This window comes from Argiope bruennichi, chromosome X2, assembly GCF_947563725.1.
Source record: "Argiope bruennichi chromosome X2, qqArgBrue1.1, whole genome shotgun sequence".
Taxonomy (NCBI): Eukaryota; Metazoa; Arthropoda; class Arachnida; order Araneae; family Araneidae; genus Argiope; species Argiope bruennichi.
The window spans coordinates 5,583,701-5,610,928 of NC_079163.1; the positions used below are offsets into that span (position 1 = coordinate 5,583,701).

The window sequence follows — 27,228 nt, forward strand, 5'->3', positions numbered from 1 at the left end:
CCATATTCTACAGTTATGTTTATTCACTTTTTCTGACACATGAAAAGTGGATTCGTCACTGAAGAACCATTTCCGAAAGTAATTTTCATCATCCTCAATTCGAGTCAAAATTTGTTCAGAGAATTTACGAATACATAATCGCCTTCAGCTGAATGCCTACAAAGTGCAAATTGTGCAAGCTTTACACTTTAATATCATTAATAAAATTCTTTGAGTTGTAATTTACGAATACGTAATCGGTTTTTGCGTAATATTTTTTATTCGAAAGTTATGAGGTACGGAAACCCCGACAATAATTAATGAACATCCTATACTTTTATGATAAGAATTATTTTAAATAGTAGTTTTTTACTCTATCATTGTTTTACATAATGCTTCTTATATTTTACATTTATAATTCGATTTGCGCAATATACCAAAATGTTGATAAAATAACAGGAAATGCTACTAATATTCAGAAACATAAGCATTTGTTTGGATATTGATTATGTTTTCGATGAGTTTATATTAAAGATGATGTATATGAGAACCTTTTTCCTTTATTTGTCCATGCATTTTAACTGCCTCAGAATCGAAAGCTTTATCTAAAACTTTTAACATATTGCAATATTCTTTCATAAATGTGTTTACACTCCATAATACTTAATATTCATATACCTTTTGGAATTACTAATTTTGATTTCTGAAATTTTAAGTTATATTTAAACTTCTGTAGTTGTAATCACTTTATCTACATATTGAGTTAAAATACTATTCGCACATTTAAACTAAATCTGAAACAAAAACTTATTACATAAAAATGTATGTTATTCATATACCAAATTAATTTTTCATGGCATTAAACTTTAAATTACGAATATGCGCGATTAGTCAAAACTATTTAATTTAGCATATGAAAGAAATGTTTTTTCATGACAGACTGAGATTTTCTAAATCAATATTAAAGAAAGAAACATTTTAAAATTTACTCCATTATTGAAAAAATAAAATATTATGATATAAAGAGAAATGCAGACATTACTAAAACGAAATACTTTTGAAACACTCTCTATTGAAACGATATCGATATCATTATGTTTTAATAATTTTGTTGGTAGGAGAAACACGAATATTTTATCATATAAATAAAAATTAATGAGGTAACTGTAACTTCTCACTGTAGAAGTTCTGATAAGTTAGTATATTAAGTGAGGTTATTTATAATCTATTATTGCAAAAAAAAAAAAAAAATCGCGATATATCAATTTATGCTGGATGATATATCACGATTATGAAGTTCGGTCATTGCCCAGTCCTAGCTGCTAGTATTTTCTTTATAAAAATCTTCACTTCTTTGTGCATCACACAGATTACATTTTGCTACTATTCCAGAGATTAAAATCACAACTGAATGTTTAAATTTTATTATATTGCTACAAAATCGAATATATTTTTATACTTAGCATGGTTTGAATATTTTGCAATATAAATAATTAATAGCATTTCCTCTAAATTATTAATGTTTAGAATGCATTTTGAAAATTCCGCGTTTTTGCTGAGCATTTCGATTATTCATTACAAGTGTCGCATTTTTGAAAACATACTCTGAGTTTTGTATATCATTGTTAATTCAATTGATTAAATCATCTATTTTTCTACACAAATTTCATTAAAATTTAAATAATTATTAGACTTGCATATGATTCAACTAAAATAAAAATGGTTTAGCTTTACTTAGATTTTGATATACATCTATTAATTATTGTTTACACGTTAATTCATGCTTATAAAGCAGGACAATAAATAACTTGTCCATAACCCCTACTTTCCACAACAACATAATAGTTGGATAATATTATGCTGAAAAGGTCGATGTTGCACTATTTCTGAAAGTTTTCATGTTTTCTAAGAAAATATCCTCATACAACTATTCTCGGCATGAAATTCTCGCTATAAGACATCTGTCGTTATTTAAAATCAGTATTATTAATATGGGAAAATCATTATGGTATTACAAAATTAAGAAATGAGGAAAAGCGCAATTCATTTAAAATTAAGAATGAATGAAGATAAATTAACAAATCAAGAATGAAATTATTCCTACTCATTCCATACATCCTAAAAAGGCTTCTTTTGAAAAATGTCTCCAAAACATAGCTCACAAAACTCAGTAGCACCAACACTGCCTATAACACCTTCAGGCCAAAATCTCCTGACCTTGTGGGATACTCCACAACAGAGACCGGATTGTTTGAGCCGCTTTAGTCATAGCCTGCTCATTTATATGGCGTCATGAAATGCCCACCTCGCTATTAATACAGCAACTGTACAGTCAAGCAAAGAGGGAAAAAAAATTTTGGTGCAGCAGCTGAACTGCTCGTAAGCAAAATGGTTAAAAAAATTATTATAATGTTACCTGTATGATTTCTTTTTACTGTAAACAAACCATGTCATGATCCTCTCATTCAGTTTTTTAATGTGCAAATGTTTAGAAATCATGGTTTCAGAACAATACTGGCATTTGATACTTGCATTAACATATTTAACATTTAATATATCATGACATCTTTATGTAGCAGAACAAAATGTTTATAATTCATATTTCTTTAATGTGACAATTTTTTTTCAAAATTTCTCCCCAAAGTAACAGATTTTAAAATAGTTTTAGAAATAAAACTGAGCCTACAATAGATCTTTTATGCTTTTTAAAGTTAAGTAAATAAACATTTCAGATAAATAGATAGAATAAAAAGGGGTCAATGTTAGTAAAAAAAAAAAAAAAAATTACATTTTGCTTGTTTTTTGCATTTCTAACAATTAATCACTTCTATGGCAGCATTTATAACTAACAATTTAAATTAAGACACATTCACAATTCACATATGATGACGAAATATTAAAAAAAAAAAAAAAAAAACTATATAATTCAATTTTTACTTTGGAAAGAAAAAGAAAACTATCTTTTGATATTTGCATTCAAACTTTATTCATACAGCGACTTTATAGTAAAAACAAACTTTTAAGAATAAATAGTGGAGACTTGTACTAATCATATCTCTTTTCATCTTACTAAAAACCAACAATTTTAATTTAATTACAGATATCCTATTTTATGAAACATCCATTCAATTTAGTTTTCACTATATATAGTAAGTTTTTTAAAACATTAAGTTGTTTACAGTGCCCCATAGTACAAGATGATTTTGGTTGGGGATCATTCCCTCTAGTTCCCTGCATCACACTGTGGTTTACGCTTTGTTAGTTCTATTTCGTCCTGATACACTGAAGTAGAAAATGACCTAACTCAATTATGCATCTTCAAGGATATTAAATTCAACCTCGGTTGGACAGATAATTATTGCTTTTGACAAATTTTCCTTTCTTGAGTTTCTAAGGCACAATTTTGCAGCATGCATTGTTATAAATTTAAACAATTCTACTTTAGCTATTTTGTCTTCGTACCACTTGATAGGTAGAATTTTATCTTTGGCTATGACCAACATATTAGCTAGAATCAGAATTTCTTTCTTCAATTGAGTTTATTTTTGCCACTTTTTATGAACAGGACTCCTCTTTACAGAAAATACTTTCCTTGTGTCATACTGATCATATTTAAATTTCTCTTTTTCAGGACTTGAATAATATTGAATAAATTATCTAAATTCAACATTGAACTTGCACAATTCTAATTAAAAATTTCTTTTCTACTTCAACTTCGATTTAATTGTTTATTTTATATCTTTAAGGTTTTTATTCTCAAGTACCCACTACCCTCATTTCCCCCCATAGCATGATTTTGACCGGAAGAGAAGGACAATCATTAACATTTTATATAGCACAAATCAATAATCCATGCTACAGAATGCATTAGTGAGTCATAGCATAAGAAATGACATAATAAACTTTACATGTTAGTTTCAACTTAACATACAGCAATCAATTTTACTTATAAATTATATTATAAGAACTAAAATATAGTGGAAATCCTTGAAGTTTGTAAATAGAGAAATATGCCAAAAATTTTACTTCTTACATAGAAAAATCAATTTAATAATTGCACTCATAAGAATGATCTGTATGGTAAACAACCATGAGCTTCTATGTATGTACATTGTTTTAAAAAGTTTTAATTCTTTGCTACAAAATGACAGCCCATACTAAGTTTGGTTCCAAGATATAACAGTCTTCCCATACTGAATCAAAACAGAAGTTTTCCTATAGTTTCCAGATAATTTCAAGAAATAAAAATTAAAGATAAATTTAAAAACTAACATACTAACCTTTCATTGAATTTTGAAAATTCTGGCCTTCTTCAAACCGAATTAAGCGGTTTAAGTCTTGGGCAATAAACTGATCACTAAAATCACCTTAAAAACACAGCAAAGAGAACTCATTAATTCTTCAAAGAAAAACAACTAGAATAAGATCTTTCATTAAGTATTTGAATAACCTTCTCCACAAATATGCCCAAACCCAAAATTATTAATAGCAAATAAACCTGACAAAATAAAATACTTTCATAAATCATAAAAACTTATTCTTATGAATGCATAGTAAATTGCAGATAATCATAAAGCAATGTTAACAGTGCCAGTTATTTTATAATCATTATTAATACTAATTATATTATTAAAACTTTGCTCCTATACAACTTTTATTTCTTGACCATACTACAATGATTATCAAAAGTACAATTTCCTGAAACAAATTGCATAAACAAATTTCTTTTAAAACGTTCATATATTTATCACAGTTGCAATAGAAACATCTTGTCATAAGCATTTTTCACAGTAAATTATCGTCTAATGTTTTTACCTATGCACACCTAAAAGTTTTTTTTACAAACTTTTTAAATCTTGGTGAACTTCCATTTTATTAAAAAATTATAGTTAAAAAGTAAAAATAGATTAAAAAGTAAATTTTTTAAGTAATTCTAGTAAAAAATGGAAACATTTTTGGAAGATAAAATAAAAAAAAAAGTTTTTATAAGTAGTTTCAAACAGATAGATGAAAAAAATTGGTGATAAAAACATTAATTGATATTCATTGTGACCTGTCTATTGATACTTTTTTTAACAAAAAAAAAAAACTATGAACTACACAAATTATTTTTTTTTAATTGAACTATAATTATTTTATTAAAATCATCATAGTAAAATAAAAAAAAAAACTGTTTCAAGAAAATAATAATTATTTTTTCTCCTTTTACATCATACAATCATTCAAGTTTAATTTAATAAATAATCTGAACTCTTTCCTTTCCAATGTTTTTTTAATCACTTTTATTTTTGGAGAACAAGAGATACATGATAATGAAAAGGCAACAATAAAGAAAGTAATACATGATGAAAGGTTTATCATTTATTTTATTTTGATGAATTGTAACACATTCAGATATAAGGAAAGAAAGGAAATCATACAATTAAATAAATTTTAAGAAAAAATGAAGGCAAATTACTCATCATATTGAAATAAAGTGAGGATTTAAAAATTTTCTATGCAAACATCATATTTATTTTGGAAAAAAAAAATCTATTTCCAAACATTGAGAAAATTGAGTTTAATGATATTATGAAAAATAAATGAGAAACCTTATTTAAAATAATTTTCAGACAACAATCAGTGGTGATCAAATTTTAACTGATAGAACAAAACACATTTATTCTCCATAAATGATTCAATGAATGCCAGTTTTAAATAACATACCAGATTCAGCAACAGCTATGTTGTGGGATTTGAGAGTTTCTATGATAGTATTGAATTTTGAAGAACCTTCTTTTTGTTTAGATTTAGATGCACTAGGTAAAAGGCACTCTTGAGGACTCAGCTGAGCAAGAACTGACTAATAATAATAAAAAAAAAACTTAAGACAACAGTTTAAAAGTATTCAAGAATAAAAATTTCATAGATTATTAATAAATAAAATACATCCGTCATTTTTTAATAGGAATATTTAAATAACTACTGATTTAAAATTTCAAAGTGACAGTGATTAAGTATTTATGTGATTTAAACACAAAAATATTTCTTCAACTGCACCAGAAGCACACAGTAAAATTTCAAATTGCGATCTAACTACAAATTTCTCTTTAAGTAATAAATATTTGAAAAAAACATTCAACATATGTATATGCTTAGTTTTTCTTTAAATTAGAATTATTCTAAGCTAAATGAATAAAATTTCTTTGGGCAAAATTTCAGTCTCTCCCTCCCCTCAACTGAATAGCTGCCAACACGATAAATACAAGCTAATGAAATCGGGGTGGGGGGACTATATTTTTTTCTTTGGAAAAATTCATCTTTAAAAAGGTTAAAAGAATTAACTGATAAGAAACAACTTTTTCAATTGAGAGATTTTAAATTGATAAGTTTTAAGTCCAAACAAATTACTTTAAAAAGACTGTTATTGACAAGATCCATATTTAATGGCTTGAAGAAAAGAGGGGATAAAAGCATATCCAAGATGTAATGCATTAAAAAATAATAGGTTCATTGACTGTTTAAGGCGCGAATTATTTCGTTCTAGAATTTTCTTTGATCATTCACGGAAACGACAAAAAGCTGAGTGACAGAGCTGAAGTCAATTAATATTTAATCATTGAGTTTGTGTGCTCAGTAGCCAGTCAGGATAGAGTCAATAGATAGACAGTCGTCGAATTCAGCTCAAGCGAGTAGTCAGTGGGGAATAGAAGACGTTCGAAAGGCGTGAGTAGATTGCATGAAGATTCTCTGGCGGAGTTTTCCGTGCACTTGGTGCAGTTATAGTTGTTTACAATCAATTTGCTGCTAATGTGCCGCTGTTTATGGAAAGTCTTGTTCTTGAGGGCGTTTTGTTGCTTGTGTGGTTGTATAAAATAAAGCGTCGTTATTTGTTATTAAGCCTGTTGGATTGTTTCATTGTACACAGACAGGACGCTGGACGTCGGATTTTGGAAATTTTTGTGGAGATTTATGCAATCGGTATGCCACTTACAAATTCAGAATGTAGTGTTTTCCTATACAGAAAATTACCTTTGGTTCCCCCTACCCCCTCCCCGTTCGCTATTGAGTTTTTATGCAACCGATAGAAGGAATAAAAATGCAGGCTTTGGACCCAACAAATTTTCCCCAGGACTGTTTAAAAATTTATTAAAGGACACAAAACTTCAATTTTGACATTTAAACAATTAAATAAATTTTATCATACGTAAAATAGAAACAGCAAGATAGGAACTTTCATTTTGATGCCTTCCGTTAGATACATAATGCAAAGTTTTAAAAAAAATTAAAGCTGCATTTTGGTCATACGCCTTTCATAGGTTATAGGTCGCTGGACTTTCAAACTAAAATATTCTTCGAATGCCTAATAGAGTTGTCTTCTTTATCTTAGTCGCATATCATGGTTGTAGAAAGAAACTGCGAATACAATTTATTTTAAACTAATTTTCGTAGCTAGTAGATTTTTTTCTGGATCAGACTACTCTAAAATATGAAGCTGTTAGTAGCTTCCGAAAACTGTTTATAAAATTTGGTACGACTTATTGTCTAAGCTCATGCCACTTAGATGTTCGGCTAATCAACTAATCTAAACCATCTACTTGTTCTTGACCTCATATAATTTACAAGTTAATAATCGAGTTAATTTCCCGAAATGTGTTCGTCACTTATTCACCAGAAAATATAAAATTTCTCCGCCAAATCCCTTCACTGTTTTCTGCCAATCTATCTATTTTGCAAATGAGCATAAATATTTAGTTAATATTCGACGCAATTATCGTTTTATAATTAAACATGAATTCGACAAAGTTCAAAAAGCGAGGTTTAAACTCGATAGCTTAATTTCTCGTAAGAGAAAGCTGGCGATTAAGCAAAAGCCTCTGCTCTAGAAATCAATTTTCAGACACAGAATGTAATACGAATCTCCAATTTGAAGAGTAACATGTTACAAACCTGTAATGCTGTCTCCCAGCAAGGTTAGTTCTATCACCGGAAAGACCGATTTACAATCATCTGTATTGGATACTGCTCGGATGCCGAGCTAGTGATCGCAGAACTTGGCGACGAATAGGGCGAAAAAATAGATATTACTGGAAACTTCGATAATTTTAGTGATCCAACCAAAGGGAACTGAGATACGCCTGATTGGCCCAGAACCGTCTCGGTCCGCCGCCCGGGAACTATAAAAGGACGGCAGTCTCAAGCTGCATTTAATTGGAGTTGGAGTCGTGAAGCGAGTCGACGAGAGGATAGCGAAGCAACGGCGGAATAGTTGGATCAGTCCAAGCTCTGCGTGGAGCGCAAGTGATTGCTGAACTGAATTGCGTATGGAGTTGTAATAGTGGATTTTGAAGTAATCCGAACATTTATACTTTAAATCTTTCAAAATGGAGAATGAATGAAAAAAACAAACAAAAACCGTAGAACTTTTTTTGCAAGTACGTTGAGAAATCGTATTTGTTGATTTCAAACCATAAAACCAGTTTTTCTCCCCCTTAAATCCTAAATCGCAATACTTACTGGCATATGGTTCATCTATTCCGCGTTCTCGCAAGAGGCCAAGAACTATACGTAATGAAGTATTTTAGAATTTCCCAGTCGTCGAAAGACGCCGGGATCTAAGTACAATCGATACGAATTTGCTCCTAATTATAGCTTGAAATTACGTATAGATTACCAATAAATTGCTGTATTGAGCAAATTTCACGTCTTGCTGAGGATTAAAATCTCAAATCTAAATGAAAATTTTGGAAATTTTCATTTCAGTTCATTAATTTATTTACTTTTCTGCCGTTTTAACAAGGCATACTGTACAGGAAGATCAGCATTTCTGCTGTTTGAACTTCCCTGACTTTTTTCAGGTTTTTAAAGAAATTTCCCTGACATTATTTCGGACGTTTCTAATATGTTCAGAACGATGTCGCCCTATTTTATTCTCTTACATTATTGCACAATATATCCTCAGCTTTATTTGAAATATTGTTATAATCTGTTAACTAAAATCAATACAAAATAAAATATAATTCGCAGAACAAAAACATTTTCACTTATTGAATTTCAGATAAGCTTCAATTATGTAAAACCCTTCCTTCCTTTTTTTTTTTCCCCCCCTTTTGCAAACATATTAACCAACACTAGAAGACACATGACCACCTGGACCAACTTTTAGCGAACCAGTCATATCTCAGAGCTGCTTGTCAGATTTACTCACAATAAATGAAATACAAATGTATACGAACATTGGCGGAGTGCCTAAGAATGAAATCATTTGTTTTTTTCCAGCAGGATCTTCCCTATCCATTGTTTATCAACACACCAATAGAACTGGACGATAATTTCACTAACAGAAAAAAAAAATATTTAAAAATACAAAATGAAATCTCTGCATCAAAATAAGAAAAATTCTTCAATGCTATCAAAATTGCATTGACTTTTACATCACTAACTATAATTTAAAAAAAAAATCGTTTGCACGCTGGCTCATTGCTTAACCCGTAAAATAGAGAAAAAAAGTGGAAAATTGGTTCTTCTCTTTTTTTTTTTTTTTTCTTTATTGCATAAAAAGAGAAACGTTTTCAAAAAAAAAAAAAAAAAAAGATAGTATGAATGAATTTTGTAAATTTTTGTGGCAAATAGAAACTTATACATCAAATTGTATTTAAAAAATGCTGCCCTTCTCTTTCAATTTTTTTTTGAAAAAATTACAAGAGGCATGTGTACCTATAATGTATGAAACAAATTAATTTCTTGTGTTTAACTTTATTTTTAAACTATAGATAATTTTATTGAATGTATAGAGAACACAAAACAAAACAAACTCAAAATTTAAAAAAATGTTAAAAGAAAATATTAACAATAACGTCCATAGTATCCATTCATATAAAGAATTAAGTAATCTATGTTCATAATGATTAAAAATAAGCAAAAAATATATTTTATAGAAATAATAGCAATAATGTCCGATACTTCATAATTCATCAAAAAGATCTAGAGGGAAAAATTATTATTGTAAAATACTTATTTAATTAAAATGAATTATCTTGGAAATATAATAATGGATCAATATTTTACATCAATTTTGAATATTAATACCCAAAATTCATCCTTTCGCTCTCGTAACACCGGTATGATCGATTTGACGTTCGAAGGAAGAAAAGGGGGGGGGGAGCTCCATATATATATATATATATATATATATATATATATATATATATATATATATATATATATATATATATATCTTTTTAAATAAAGTGACTCATTAAACCTTAAGATCATAACAATAACATGAGCTGGGCTATAGTATGGCTGCCTTTTCGATGATTATGTCAACAACTGTCGTTCTGAAAAAAAAAAAAAAAAAACTTTCGATGAAAATATTATATATTTATACATACATGCAATAATTTAGATATGGTGGTTAATCTTTCTCTTTCATAGTCTATTTTAAACTATCAAAAAAAGTTTGATTTTCATTAGTTGCCAACGATAATTCATTCTACGTATTAAAAAATACCACGAATTATCTTGTTCGATAAAAATTACTGTTTTATAATAAATTTCCTTGCCTTTTCCCGACCTTCCAGTATTCCCTGACGATTCCGGGTTTTCCTGGCCAGCTGGCCACCCTGCGTACGGAGTCTTCCTAACGCCTCAATTTCCAAACTACACCAATAATTTCTTTGGAATTACTGTGTTTCAACAATTAAAATTTCCTTAAAAGCTGCGATTTTATCGAGCGTAAGCCGCTCCTCTTTATTAGCTTCCAAAAAAATTTCGATCTAACAACTATTATTTATATAAAAGGGCAATTCTAAATTGAATGTAAGGATGCATTTTGGCACTTTGCGTCTTGCGGAACTAAGACAAGAACATTATTGCTACATTCCTTCTTCAACAGTAAACTACATTTTTGTTCAGTGGTTGCCCTTTTTAACATCGCAGCTTCAAAATCAGACAGCTGAAAAAAAAAGTTGCTGATGTTTTTGATGAATCTTCTGTTCTTGAAGGTATAATCCTATCTTCGACTTTTGAACTTTCCGATTCATTTTCAAGTAAACTATATCAATTAATAGCACTTTTCTGGTTGTGATGCTCTGAAGCCAAGTTATAATCATACAAGTATACACGCCAAATACTGCCAGCAATTTTATAACCCCTCTCTGACCACAAAAATTAATATATTTGTAATGCTGAAATCAACAGCAAGATTATCGATCTATTTATTTATTCGCACAATAAACAACAAGATTGTTTAAAATTTTCACTATATAATACAAATGTATTCATTATTTTTTACAATGCATTTAGAAAATTTCATTCATTATATTAAAATCATAAACAGAAAACTTTCCCTCAATATTTAGAAAAGATGCGAAAGAAAAATGAATTATACATAAGCATGTATGCAAATAACTAGAAAAATTAGCATAGAACATGTCTTATATGATAACACTCGCTGAAACAAATGAGGATTGTGAGTGTCTAGATGACTACAGTTGTATTACTAAAAACAAAACGAACTTAGGGTTAGTGGAAGAGATTTTACAAGTATTGATGACCAAATAACTGTTACAATCACTCATAAGATAGAGGGAGAGTTTACTGTCTTCCTCCGCGAAAGGAACGGAAAGGACAGAGTAAAAGGAAGACGAGGGATAATTGCAGATTAAAACTACATAACCAAATATAGCTTTCAACACTTTATTTAAAAATAAATTGGAAATATGCATCGGAAAGGCAGACATGAAAACGAAATAATCATCCCATTTTTATTTTATTTATGATAGTATTGCTTTTTCTAAAGTTTTAAATATCGAAATTGAAGTTTTGCAACTTTTAATAAATATTAAAAATATTTAAAGAACATGGAAAAAAATTCCCAAGCAAAAACTTGTATTTTTATTATTTCTACTGATTGTACTTGATTGCCTTAAAAAATGAAATAAGAACGAACGAAAGCTAGAAGTATTATTCTCTACAAAATAACATTCCGTTCCGAAACTGTAGGTGGCGCTTACATGGCAGCCCAAAGGCTGCATGTAACATGGCCTTGAAATGAGGATGAGATGCTTCCAGTATGATGGTTGGATCCCGCCACCCTGGAGGTACACAAAAAGGTGGGGGATCTGGCTCCTCCCACCGATGACAGGATGTACTTCCTTTGGGAATTGTTGTACCGCGGCCGGTGATGGTCCTTAGGACTCAACCACAGTTCCCGCCAGTGTTGTTGTTGCGGTAGTCCGGTCATTCAGTTTTCGTTATCCGTGTGCCTTTGGGCGGGTCGGAGAGTCAGTAACATGACTTACATGGCAGCCCTAAATTTTATCTGAACACAAGATGACATCCCTGGATCTATCTTACCCTGGATTCCTTCCCGAATTCTTTCCTTACATCGGTTTTCTTTTTTGATATATCAAGTAAACAAAGTTTTATGATTGTGATTTTAATTTATCATATTCCAAGTAGAGATTATTTTCTTTTTCATTTCTCAAGAAAATTGAGCACTTTTAAGATGCTGAAAAAATAGCATTTAAGTGCTTTTCATGAAACTATGCAGCCTGTGAGTAATTATTTTCAATTTAATTACATGTTATCTCAAATTTTACACGAGTTTATGGCTTATTCATATCTTACTTTGGAACTGATTTAAGTTGACAAACACTGGGGTAAAAAATATAACAAAGGAGACTTTATAAAATATAACAAAGAAAATGTACAGTAAAAAAGCCAAAACCTTTCTTTTCTTTTTGCATAAAAATTAAAATGGAAAAATATCCCTAAAATTTTCAAAAATATAAGATCATACAATATATTAATAAAAAAAAGAACTATATAAAAAAAATACAAACCTGAAATGTAGTTAACTGAGGATTATCTGAAAACTGACATATCTGAAATTCTCGAAGCAAAGCATCACAATATGCAACTCCAAGAATCTAAAAAATACGAAGGGAAATTCTCTTTGCGATCAAATAAAATTTAATAATTAATCAGATACACAGATGAATATAAATTTTCCTTTAAAGCACATAAATAGGCAATATGGATGGAGGAAATACCAATTTATAATCACAGAAACTTACTGTTTAGTTTTTAATTCAGCTCATCTTTGTATTACTTAATTGTGTGTAATATATTAAAAAATTTCTTAAACTTAAATACTTTATACTCAAAGTTTCATTTCATAATCAATGAAAATTTTTATTTCATCTAGAGGATTCCACTTCAATTAAAATTACCATATTAAACTTTTCATAGAAGGAAAACGCTTATTGAATATCAACAAATATAACTTGAATACATTTAAGATCAAAAAGAAAGTACTACAAAAAATTAAATTTTATGGATGGAGGAAATTTAAAAATTCGAGGTCATAAAAGGTTTTACTCATTTAACAATAGAATATTTTGACAAAGCTACAACTGATCTGCACTGTTCAAGTGAATGAAACTGTTTCACTTTATGTCAAATAAAAGTACAATAATTATGGTGTCAATAAGCAGGATTTACACACTGCTGGGGGGGGGGATCGTTTTTAAATCTTCATTCTGCACATAACCAGTCTTAACTATTTCTGTAATAATACTTCACAGACAATGGTATAATCAGAGATATCAACTTTATTCTACATCAGTTGCTATTTGCCACTAGCTTGTTCACCAGGTATATTGGTTGCATATCATTTCAATTTAATGACTTAAGTATACTTATGGTTCCTTTGAGCAAATAATTTTAAACTTTAAATTGTGACATGTGTGTCACTTTTTTTTTTTTTTTTTTGTATCTTTGAATGTGCTATCTTTTTATTTCTTATATGGATACCACCAATAAAGTCAAGTAAATGTTCAAGTTATCTAACATCTGACTATGCATTGTATCACTGGTAATTTCACTTTCTGATACCTCATACAAAATATGAATTTGCTTCAAAATTTAAAATGGTAATAGCATGTTCGCTGAACCTTTTGAACAGTCATAGCATATTAGTTGAATTAAAACATGCAAATAGAAACTATTAAGGATTAGGGTAGCTTCTATTTCAAAGTTTGCCAGACACTTTCTTTAATACAATTAATATTTTGTTTACAGATTTCATTAAAAATAGAATTTTTAAAAAAGTAAAATCCTTAAGAATATCGTGAAAAAAATATAAAAAAAGGCAAAATTTTCAATCCTTAGCCTCCAACAACAGAACAGAAAGAGGCAATCAATTAAATATTTGTATAAATAATGAAAAGTGTTTGAATTTCATTGTAGTTATAAAAAGTACCATAAATTATAAATTACGTTTTAAAAAAGTAAAAATCTTTAGAGAGAAAATTGCTCAATAAATAGGTAAGATTGAAAGTATTTTTTGAATTTTAAGATAATATAAAAATTATGTTTATGTCTTAACATTTTTGAAAGTTATCATCAAACATTTCGCATAATTTTTAATTACATAAAATTCTAATAAAAATTTCAAAAATATCTCGCCGAGGTGCACATTCCCACCCTTCAAAGTATAATTTGATAATCCAGATGAAGTGCTTTCCCATGTCAAGTATCAACATAAAGCAAATATTCATTTTTTTTAAAGCAATTAGCCAGCTTTGAGAACTCAGTTGGTTCACCTATGTAATTTATTATAATGATCCAACTATATTAAAAATTTTTAAATAAGCATATTGTTTAAATTAAATGTGAACTTTGATATTAATGATTTGGTACTAAAGTTATCAATGAAGTAATGTCATTTGATTTTTTTAACATAAAGAAACTGCTAGCTTTGAAAGATAATGGATAAAAAAACTGATGATCCAACCAAAAACTAGTATTAAACAAGTAAAAAGCTTAAAATCACAAATCTTCTAATTATTATTCACTTAATTAACTGAATGCAGTTATTGAGATGAAATCATTATTTCTAAAATTAAAAATTCAAATGTATCCAAAATCAAATAATAAAGCTAGATAATCTTCAATTCAAAGTTAAGTTTGCAAGCAAGTAAATTCATTTTAATATTTACAGAACTGTAATAGAATGCCGTTATCTAGTGCCACTTCTCACACACAGATTTCAAATTTCTGTTAAGTCATTAAAACAATTTGAAGCATTTTAATTTCAAGTCAATATAGAATAAAAATAAAATGATACTATTTGGAATTAAAAAATGAAACAATCCCTACAAATCCAGCCAATATTAGAAAGTATTTAAGACAATCATGTGCATTCAAAAAAAGTTTTACTAGGCAATAAACTATTGAGATGCTTTTTTTTTTTTTTAATTTCATGTTTCAATATATGTTTTGTTCTGTTCTGTTCTATTTGTTGTAATCTAGTTTGCTGAAAGAGTGGTTTTGCATATAATTTAAATAAAAACTAAAAATTTTATAAAATATCTCAAAAAGTTACATTTTATTGAGATTAAATAACAAAAGTTTAATTTACGTACATTTTAAAATGAATGAAGTATTTAAAAATTAAAAAAAAAAACTCAACATTTTGCTTTATATACGTCATTAAAATTCAGGGGTACAACATGGGTAAGTGATGCCCAGACATAAAATTCTTTCACCTCAAATTTCTCTTTAACCCATATTTTACCATATTAAGAAAAAAATAACATTTTCTAAAAAAAACTGTTATACTAATGAGGCAATAATAAAAATATGAAATTCAAAAGGCTCAAAAAATTTTTATTGGATTATTTTTGCAAATTGCTCTCTCTCTATATATATATAGAACAATAGTCCAATGCACTACAATGTGCTTTTCATTCAAGCATCTTGGCTTTCATGAAATGGTAGGAAATATTCAACACAAAATCCTATATCACATTTTTAGCAAACAATTTTACATTTTTAAGCTGACATTGATGTTGTTTCCCATTTGGATTTCTAATTAATAGTGGTCATTTTGCAAATTCAGACAGTCTGGATTTTTTTTATTGAATGCCCAAACTTCTGAGTGATGCAATTCTATTTTCATTCCAGCAAATAGCTCCAATTTCATTTTTAGCAATTTTTTTTATCGGATGTTCCACGATCCATCTTTCCCAATATTTAAAGGCCCTTTTCTCAATGTATTCTTTCTAATTATTCCCATAACAAAGAAGTTCTTTCCTCTAAGGCAAAAAAAAAAAAAAAGTTCAGGCGATGTGAAAACATTATAAAATGTGCTTTGTTGGAGCTTCAACACCTAACAATGAATTTTTAACAACCATTTGGTATGTCATAGTTTGTCATAACTGTCAAATACGGACATTCTGAGCTCTTTGAAATGGTACAATATAAAAGGGATACCCATCAAAAGCTCAGAGTTCGCATCCAAAAAATTTTTTGTTTCTCTTTTACATAGATTTTGCAACCATGTTTTCTAAAACAGCGTAACATTCTTTCATAAAACTTAAAAGTTCGGAAGACATCAAATTGTTGTGATGCTTCATTCAGCAGTTTATAAATTGGTCAAAATTTGTAACATCGGTTTGATACATCAATAATAGAATTGTCATTTGAGCGTAAATACTTCTTGATATCAAAGTATTGCTTTCTTGACATTGCTTGACTAACAAGCGATTTTTTAGTATCATCAAGTGCATTTTCCCAATATATTTTTGGGGGCAAATATAATACCCACCATAGAATAATATACCCAAAAATTGCTTCGACTTATCGCCCCCCCCCCTCTTTCTATTAGAACATCAATTTTTTCAGCTGTTTCTTTTATCAGCATTTCTTGGATAGAAGAAGGATGAAAGATGGCCCAGATAGATGAAATATGACAATGAATGCATGGTACTGCTGTGTTCCTTTGATGGGCAATGCTTGATCAAAGTGATATTTCAAGAAACAGTCTCCTTCTAGTCTTCTTGAGTTGAATATGAAAAGTTTATGTTGATAATGTTTTGAATCGCCCTTTCAAAAAGTTATAGTGGCATTTGAATTTGGCTTCCACAGTCTTTGGAAACTGACATGAGCTTCTAGTCTTTTTCTAGAAATCTCTAGTCCATCATAAGACCCTTTACCATGAGTTGTGCCAAAAAAGTGCCACTCTATTTCCACTTTAAAATCTTCTTGGTGAAAACAAAGATTGTGATTTTTTATTGGACATCAGACTCATATGAAAAATAAAATATCTTTTTTGGAATATTTTCAAATTTGGCTGTCAAAAAAGTTATGTTTCTCTTGAAAGGTGTACACAATAACTGTATCGTGTTCTAAGGAATCAGAAATAATTACGTAACTGAGATAAACTCTGCTTTCCTTTTTAAAATAAAGATATACCCAAAGGATAGACTGTGACCTGCTGGCTTGTCCTGTGGTAGCTCTGTGCTTCATCTTATAGAATTATGCTGTAATTTTCAGAAAAATCATAAATTACTGTGAACTCTGATTCTTTCAGATTTTCTTTTGTTCAGTTAAGGAAAGATCTCTGCTGCTTGGTAATGAAATCATACAGAACTAAACAGAACAACCAGCTTCAGAAAAAAAAAAATCAAATTCTTCAGAATCTGTCTCTAAAATTTGTAGGTTAATGGCCAACTGTACCCACTGGCATAAATGTACTTTTTCAGTTGAATTTTAAGCAAAGGATTCTTCCAAACGTTTATATATCTCAGTTCTACCTACACAGTCAACACCTTTTTCTATGTTGCAATCAATAGACAATGGATTACAAAGCAGTTTTGCAAGAGACTGCTTGCAATTTTGCATTTTACCATTTATTACAATATTTAACTAAGCATTCTTTTATTATTTTTTCATGTTTTGGTGAACAGCACACACAGAGTGTGTGCCATTTAGATTGCTAACGCACAATGCTTAGGTTCGAATTCAGCATATTAAGAGAAACCTACTTTTATGTTTATAAACTCGTCCTTAAAATGTTTATAAGCTTCATTGAGATTACTCTTTTATATGAGTCTTTTCAAAATGTTTGATTAGCTTCCACATGCTTCAATAACTGTCACACAATCTTTAATATCTGGCTTTAATAATTGTCTTACTAATTTCATCATGCTCATAAAATGAAAGTACAATTCTAACTGCCTCTATTATGAATGCCATATTTCGCCAAAATATTTGCCCATGATTGCGATATTAATCAAAATAATATACAAGAGTCTGATTATATGAAACACGTATTTTATATGTATAAAAAATGTCATTCACAAATCGAACAAATTATGGCTAATTAAGCTTGCAATAATTTCAAAATGCAAGCGTACAATACTAAATCAAAAAACATTAGTTACATACCATTTCACAACCTTCTATTGCAAATTTAACAGATATTAAGCCTCGCTGTGTCAAGACATATGAATTGTCATCAGAGAAGAGAAAGTCTTCAACAGCCGCCAGATTTCCAGGGGATGCCTAATGAGAAAATAAATTAATAATTAAAAAATTACATAATAAAGCACAGAAGGAATTTTAAAAGCAAGTTTCTATTGGGCACTATTACTCCCCATCACTTTTCTTTATAGGTAGCTTTTAAAACAATTTTAAAAAAAGAAAGAATTGTGGGAACAAATACTAAATATAATATTTATTTCTGCATAACAAGAAACCACAAAGCCAGGAACTTTAATCAGTAATATTATTAGATCAAAATAACAGGTAGATTTACAGTTAACATGCATATATCAGTTACATATAAATTCACAAGAATAGACAAAAATAAATGCTTTTTCTATAATTTTTTTTTTAAATCAATATTCAAAACTAATAATTCTCACATTTTTTTACATGACATACTTTTTAGTATTTAACTAAATCGTAATTTATAGGGAATTTATAAAATTGTTACTCCATCCCAACACTTCCTAACATAAAGATTTTATCGGAAGTATATTTCAGACGGAAACTCATTTAATAGCAGATATGGTTTCCTGCTATTTCTATAGGGAGGTATTCTCACATATGAATGAAATATTAAGAGTTCATCCTGATCCTCATGAATAATAAAATGTTTGGTATTAATTTATAAGAAGTTATACATTTTTTTAATAAAATTTATTCAAATAGTATTAAAAAAATAGAATCAAAGAATTTGAAACACAGAACATATTGATATTTTAATATTTAGTAATTTTATCCCATTAACATTCTACTATTAGCATCATTATATAAATATATATTAAATATGATTTTTTATTTTAACCTTCAAACCTCGTATCTACTTTTTGTTATACTCCGTCAGTTAAACCTCAAAAGTTTTTTTTCTTTTTTGCTAGACTTTTCAATCCTAAATTGTAAACGAAAGTATCCACCTAGCAATCTTATTTAACACATATTTATATAAAGATGCAAACAGTAGAATGTTAATAGCTATGTTGAGTTTTAGCAAAATAGTTTCTGGGATCTTTACAAATTTCTGTTTGGTTGCCTATAAAGTCATTCCGAAAGCGGAAACATTTATGCAAATTTACATTTGTGTATTCTTATATTTATGTAAATGCGATGTAAATTTTTCTATTGTATAAAAGTTGTCAATTTGATACACTTTTGCTTTTATGTTTTTAGACAACTACTGGGCTTGACTAATGTACATCATTAAATGCACCAAACAGTTTGTGGGCCTTATAGAAATGTCCACATATATTATAATTAAAGAGGAGTGGTGAATAGGGCGGCTTGATTATATTCGACCTCTAGCTATTGAATGTCTTTTCTATTTTAGAATTAATGAATTTGAAAATCAAGCCTCTCAATAGCACAAATTATATTACTTGGTGCTCTGAGATTAAAATTGTTTTGCTTGAGATAGATTGTTGAGACACTGTCACAGAAAAAGTCAAATTGGTAGAGAATGGTTCGTTGAATGCATAGAATATTAGGGGCATTAGGATTTTAAAAGTTCGGTTGGTGCAATTGTGCTTATGTACATGATACATACGTAAATTTTCTATCATATGTTGATGTCATCATATCACTTGAAATAGAAAGATTATGTTGTTACTCTTTTAAAATAAAAATTTGATTTGAAAATGTTAGGTAAAATTAAGAAGTTGCTTGATATTGAATATTTAGAGGAAGAAAGTTTATGCATTCTTCAAACTGATTATAAGTACACATTGTAAATTGTATGAAAAAATAAAATTCCCTGAAACATTATCAATTATTTAAAAGATTTTATTTCCTCAAAGTTTCAATGATTTCAAAATAATAATGAATTGGAAGAAATATCTAAAATTCTATATAGAAGTCTTGCCACTAGATTATTATTCCCAACAAGGACTAGATTAGATATTTCTTATTTCTTTCCCTATTTCCAGAATATATATGGATTCTATGAGCATTTTTGTATTAGAATATATTATATGTATACTGATTACATATCAATAATAAATTAAATTGTATAATTCAAATACAGCTGAAATACATTTCATATTTTTTTATGCAAGAACAGTTGTATTAAGGCATGGTTAACCTTAATCTTTCATCTATATAAGTGTTTAAAAGATCATTTACATCTAAATTAGAAAAATTTAGAGTAGCACATGCATATGCAGATGAATTGTGTAATCTGTTTTGATTCCAAACCCTTCTCTTCTGATAACTTGTGGGTGAGTAGCAAAATTTTATCTTTAAAAAAAAGCCTTTTATATGCACCTCCAGAGGGGGGGGGGTGAAAAAAAGAAACCATATTAACATAGTTTTGATTATAGAGCTATGTGTGACGGCGAAATTCGCGAATTGGGCAAGGGAGTATTCAATTTTATACAAAGAAATGAAACAATTTAAAATATCTTTTCTGCAGATATTTTGGGAAAAATCTTACTAAAGCATTTTCATTGCATACCTAAAATTGCTTTATTATACCAGAGTTAGCTGTATTACGAAGAAAAAAAATTACACAATAACTTTATTAGCATGTTAACTTTCTAAAAGAAAAAAGATTAAATAGGTTGAGAGAGGAGAAGGTTGCATCAGATTTAATTATATGAGCAAACAGACCTAGGAAAACCAAAAATCAGCAAATTTTATTAAATATGTGAATACTCTTCTTTTTTTTTTTTTTATTTCTTTTTTTAAATTTTGCTATCTACCTCTTCCCATTGTTCAATTTCTTCACAAATACCTTTTCACAACACAATATTATTATTTTAGTAAAAAGAAGTCTCAGGTTTGCAGAACATCTGCAATAATTTTAATTCATTTTCAGCAATTTTCTTTTCTAAGAGAGATTTCTTTTTCAGTAAAGAAATTAATATTCTATTGTCGCCTTCTTTATGCCATTGGCAGCAATTTTATATCCCTCTATTCTGCCAAAAATAAGTGATATTGAATGGGCTGCTGTAGCTGGTATTTTCATTTTTTGTAACATTTACCCCATTTACTTTTATTTTTGAAAGTTTTCAACCATTTATTGTATTCCCACTTTAAAGTTCGCAATGAATTAAATACATATATTTTCCTAGCACACTTCTAGAAAGTATTAAAACTTTTGCTTCAAAATTACTTGCAGCAATAATACTTAAATAATTCACAAATAATGTTGAAATATATTAAAGAAATATTAAACAAAGAAGTAACTACATGCAAAAAAAGCAATAACTAGCAAAGAGATTTAAATACAAATTCAAGTTATTTCTGGACATACATAAAATTATTTCTTGAAAGAAACGGTTTAAAGTATCATAAAAACAAACTGATATCATTCCAGGGACACATGAAATTATTCCTAAAAAGAAACTATTTATTTCCTACCTAAGGAAGCAAAAAAGTCATATTTTTCCATCAGCATTTCTCCAAATTGAGGGGAAACCTTTTATAGCGACTTCTGCACACACTAACATTTCGACAGAGATGAAAGATCAGATATCGTAAATATCCATGCAGTTTGGCAGATATGAGCGAGTTAGTAAGGAAAATTCAATTTTTTAATCTTCAGGAAGAAGAATAAGCATTTGGATTTTTTTTTTAAACCTTCTATAAGGAATATTATAAATATGTAGTTATTAAGGATATTTATTGAAGCTTGAACTTGTAACTCAAATAAATGAAAGTGACCAGAAAGTTCGGACTATGACAGTTTTTCAAAATAAATCCTTGAATAATTTAAATTAAATTTTAAAATATCAAAATTTTAGGTTTCAAAATTAAAATATCAAAAATTTAGGGAAAAAACCCTTTAAAAGCTGGTAAAAATATTCGTATTCCATAATTTAAGAATCATAATATTAAATCTTAGTGGGAAGAAGAACAGCAATACAATAAGTATAATTACAGGAGTTTCAATTTTAACAATTATAGCAAATTATTCCACACCAAAATAGGCTATTTACCACAATCTTTAATTATATAATCAATGCTTTCATATATGCTATAAAATAAGAACAAATTCTCATTACATGAAAAAAGAGGTATAAATTAAAAATTTTATTTACCTTGCCTGCAATAGTCCAGTCAGGATACCTAACAGATCCTACATTTCTTAAAATTTCTACTTTATACTGAGCAACAAATAGTAAATAACGCAATGCTTGAATGAGATGACCTTTTGTTATGCTCACATAGTTTAACGAATCTCCATCTATAAATAAAATTACTATTATTCATTTCATTAGTTAATTAAAAAATAAAATTTACAGAAGCTACAAATGCTGATTTTATAACTATAAGTATAAATAAAAGGGGAAGACCAAGCAAAGAAGAAGACATAATTTTGAAATAAGTTTAAATAAATTTCATTTGAAAAATAAATTTTAATATTAAAATAGTAGATAAAAAAATTCTTTTAGCAGCACTATAATTAATCATATATCTATATGTTTTAATACAGATATTAAAAATGCTCAGTAGAAATTTGTATAAAAAATAAATGTTTATACAATTACTTAATTTTTTTTTTTGTGTGTGTGTGTGTGTATTCAGGCACTACCGCAATCAAGAAAATTCACCAGTTTGTTGCTATATTTTCATTATATTATATTATATATATATATATATATATATATATATATATATACAAAATTAAAATTTTTATTCTATTATATAATATTATAAAAAAAATCCCAGTGAGGAAAATGTGCCACATCCTCTAATAAGGTCATGTGCGAAATGTCAGCATTTTATCACAAAAAGTCTCAAAGATGTGAAAACTACATAAATGCTGACTTAAACCACTTTTCGATGCCTGGATATGAGTTCGCAAAGAGAAAAAATCATGGCGGATGTTCGTATTTTAGGGGTCATACATAAATTAACAAAGAAAGTAATGATTGAATAAATAAATAATAACTATACTATTTATTGGTTCAAAAGTATTAAAAAGTGTAGAAATAATAACTTAAAGGAAAGATTACATAAAAAAAGATTACTTTAATGAAAGATCACATAAGATTTTTTGCAAGTTCACTGACTGTGCTATTTTTCAGTTATATTCTGTAATTCATGATATAAAATTTTAAAGTATTTTTCAGGAAGCATAGATTTTAAAATTTGTATTTCACTCTAAAGATATGAAGCATATTTAATTTTCTTATGATGCATTCCTGCGTCGCGTCATCTGCACTAAAGCTGTAAACATTTGCATTTTAATTTGTAATTGTTCCTTCTCCAACTTTGTTTTAACATATGTTTGAGAATTTTCATGATAAAATTCTGAAATTTTGTACATGATCTTATTAGAGGATGGGGCACATTTTACTCACTGGGAATTTTTTTGTACGGGGTCCGTATAAAAATTTAAATTTTGTATTTTTTAAAGTTTAATCCTCTGAAAATTTTAATCGATTTCATAACATTTTGCACTTTATTTTTTACGCAACTTTGTAATTTACAGTATATGTCTACGATCAATATTTAAAGAATAAAAGCCGCGGTCAAGGTTTTTGAGACACCCTGTATATATATTGATCAATTTAAATCCTAATTAATTCCCTAATTAATATTATCAGCAAGTACACTTTAGACTATCCTCAATAAATTAAATTAATGAGCCGTTTCTACAGAATATCATTTAATTTATTAACATTTTGTTATTATTGTTGATTATTTAGGTCTACATAACAGTTTTTACAAATATGACTCCTTTATCCTTTTTATATTTCTAATATTTTTGATGAAAATGATTTTTATATAATGTAAAGCTAATGGAAATTTAGGTATCACTTTTAATATGTTTTCAAATGTTAAGGTAGGGTTGTGCGTCAAGAGGCTCTGACACACTTCCACGTCTTGCGGTGGGTGGGATTGTAATGATATGTCTTAATCTAATTTAAGTCCTAATTAATTTCCTAATTCTTATCTTAATTTAATCTGTATTAACTTCATTCTAAAATGCTCTCTTACTTCCTGATCCAGTTCCATTTTTTTATTTAATTACTTTTAACACGCGCTCTAGTAAACCGTAAATTCAGCAAGCTCTCACACTCTGAGCGAAGGGATAAAAATCCATAATGCTTAGCAGGTTCCTTTAGAGATCCGAAATTTCCCTATTCTAAATCGACACGTAGCAAAGAAAATCCTGTAAAAATCTCACAGTAAAACGATCAAAGGAAAAAGTGTCTCCCTTGTGCCTTTCTATTCTTGTGTCGCGAGGTAAACGAACGTCAGTTTCGTCATCGCTTCTTGTACATAAAATGCCTCCCGTAATGAAATAAATCGAAGTTAAAAATTCAAAAGTGTCTTCTTTTGAATTTTTCCCATGCATGCAATTGCTAATATTATATTATATTATATTATATTATAACTAATCTATAGTAAGAAATAGTTTGAAAACGAAACTAAAATGAAAACGAAGCAAAACAGTTTCGAAATCGCAACTAAAAATTATTACCTATTCAAAATAAACCCAAAAAGGAACTTCATAGTATTTAGAGAGCGCAACTGCAGCTACTTCTAAAACACAGATGAATTAATACAAAAGTATTAAAATCAAGTTAATAGGAAAATCAAAAAAACAAAATAAAAAACGAAACAAAAAAAAATATAAAAAAGAATCCGGCCTGAAGACTTTTTCAAGGGTCACCCTCAGGCAGGGATTCAGAGAAAGGGATTTTTTCTGTGAGGAAATGCAGACATTAGTCTAATAATGATTCCTCGTGACCCGAAAATTCCCTGAAATTAAGTCCAAGAGATATACCATTTTAATAGAAAGGAAAATACAAAACAACAAATTAGAAGAAAATAACCACTACAAAGTAAAAATACAAAAACAAAAAAATAGCACTAAAGGAAAAAACGAAAAGGCCAGAACATACCATCAGCAGTCAAGGAATTTTTAAGCTATCGATTGTGATTCCCGCTTTTTAAAAACACTAAAATTAGGTAAAAAATTGTAGGCTCCCAGCGCCATCTATTGAGTGATCTAATATGCAAGGAAAGTTCTATTTTTATTTAAGCCAAAGGATTAATCCCAAACCATACCTTGTTTTTTGATTTTCCTATTAACTTGATTTTAATACTTATATATATATATATATATATATATATATATATATATATATATATATATATATATATATATATATTAGAATGAAGTTATATTAGCTCATATTAACTTCACTCTAAAATATTCTCTTATTTCCTGATCCCATTCAACTTTTTCTATTTAATTAATTCAAAAGCAGCTTTGTAAGAATGCTTTCGTCAGCGATTCCCATGCTCCGAGTGAAGGGATAAAAAATTCCTGACCTAAACAAATTCCTCCAAAAGATCCCTGTGTTTCCTTTATCAAAATCGACATGTGTAAGAAATCTCTATCATAATCCCATAGTATATAAGCACTGTGAAAATTATTTGCCCTCTCTTCCCCCACTTCTGCTTTTGTGTGTTTTGTCCGAGCTGCTTGTGCATTCCGGGATGGAAAAAATTCAAAGTGTCTTCCTGTTTTCTGCCACGACTCTGCTTACAAAAATAATGTTTACGTTTCAAGAGCCGACTGGATTTATCTATGCAAAATTGTCAAATAAATTTAAAAGTAAATCCGCGGGAGAGGCTTCGACGTTGCATTGATAAATCCTGTGACGTCCGCAGCTCGCCGTTGCTTCGAAGATGGTCCCGTACTGGCTCGGCCGCTTGCTTCGGTTCCGGCCAACCGGCCACACTGTTCCCGTGGCGTAGCGTTTTCGGATCCGTCCACGCGTTTCCCGTGGTGTGGTTTCATCGCTGCCTTCGGCCACGCCGTTTCACGAAGCTGATGTTCTTCCGTTGGAATACTCTAAGCTACTCCTCCCATAACCTGAGACCTCTTCCAACTTTCCTGCTCTTCCCTTGTGTTGGTGCTCCTTATCATATTTTCAAGAAACTCCAGCTCCTCTCCTGTGCCAAATTGAATAATCCAAATTTCGAACATGTTTTTGTGTTTGTATCGTTCTCATCAAAATATAATAGTCATCTTCCGTCACCTACTTTACTCTCCAGTGCCAGTCCAGTGCTCAGAATTGGCTTGTTGTGATTAATTAAAAAGTGATTAGTATTTTAAAAAAGCCACCATCAACTGACTCAACAGGGGAAAGCTAAGAATTATATTTTGTACATTTGATTTCATTTTGAATTACATTTTTCAATTACAATATAATTGCACATAATCTTTTCATATTATTTAAAATATTATCAGTTTTTAATTTTTTTTTCGAATCTATTATTTAAAATTTATGCATAATAATAAAGTTTGTTGCATTTGAAATTTATTTATATGCTATTAAAATCAAGAAAAATGATTTCCCCAAATAATTTAAATTTAATTACATTTATCTAACTCGAAGGTTTTAAATTAAAGAATATATAAATAAAGTAATGACACATGATATCAGATAAATTTGTAAATACATCAGAGGAAGTTTTCTGCACCTCTGATTGTGATTTAAACAATCCCCGGTTATCCGTTATCAGAATTTTTTTTTGTTTTAGTATGTATACAGACCTTGTGAATGAAGAAAAGTAATTGACCAATTTTCTTATATACTTCATAATTAATGGCACGTGATAATTAGAATAATGTAATAAATTCCTCAGGAGGAATTTTTACACCTTCGACTGTCGTTAAGTTACCTTATATTATAACTTGTGCCAAAATAGTTCGAAGTTTCCAACTACAAATATATATATATATATATATATATATATATATATATATATATATATATATATATATATATATATATATATATATATATATATATATATATATATATATATATATATATACAGGGTGTTTCATAAATGATGGGAGTAACTTTAAGGGGTGATAGTACACATCAAGACGAGTAATAGTAAATAGGAAACCAAGTGTCCCAAACGTCTTCCGAAGGAGATAGGCGCCATCAAAGTTTAGGGCCC

At 28.9% G+C, this 27,228-nt stretch overlaps 1 protein-coding gene across 2 annotated transcripts in view; it reads right to left on the reverse strand.

The window, feature by feature from the left end:
- LOC129960777 (DNA mismatch repair protein Msh2-like) overlaps positions 1 to 27,228 on the reverse strand; it is a 99,899-nt gene that overhangs the window by 49,048 nt on the left and 23,623 nt on the right. For both annotated transcript variants that reach the window (XM_056074409.1, XM_056074410.1), the window contains exons 5-9: positions 22,332 to 22,477; positions 18,199 to 18,315; positions 12,807 to 12,893; positions 5,686 to 5,821; positions 4,260 to 4,346 (exon numbers count right to left, since the gene is read on the reverse strand). In XM_056074409.1, the coding sequence (XP_055930384.1) occupies positions 4,260 to 4,346; positions 5,686 to 5,821; positions 12,807 to 12,893; positions 18,199 to 18,315; positions 22,332 to 22,477 (573 nt within the window). The remainder of the gene's footprint in view (positions 1 to 4,259; positions 4,347 to 5,685; positions 5,822 to 12,806; positions 12,894 to 18,198; positions 18,316 to 22,331; positions 22,478 to 27,228) is intronic.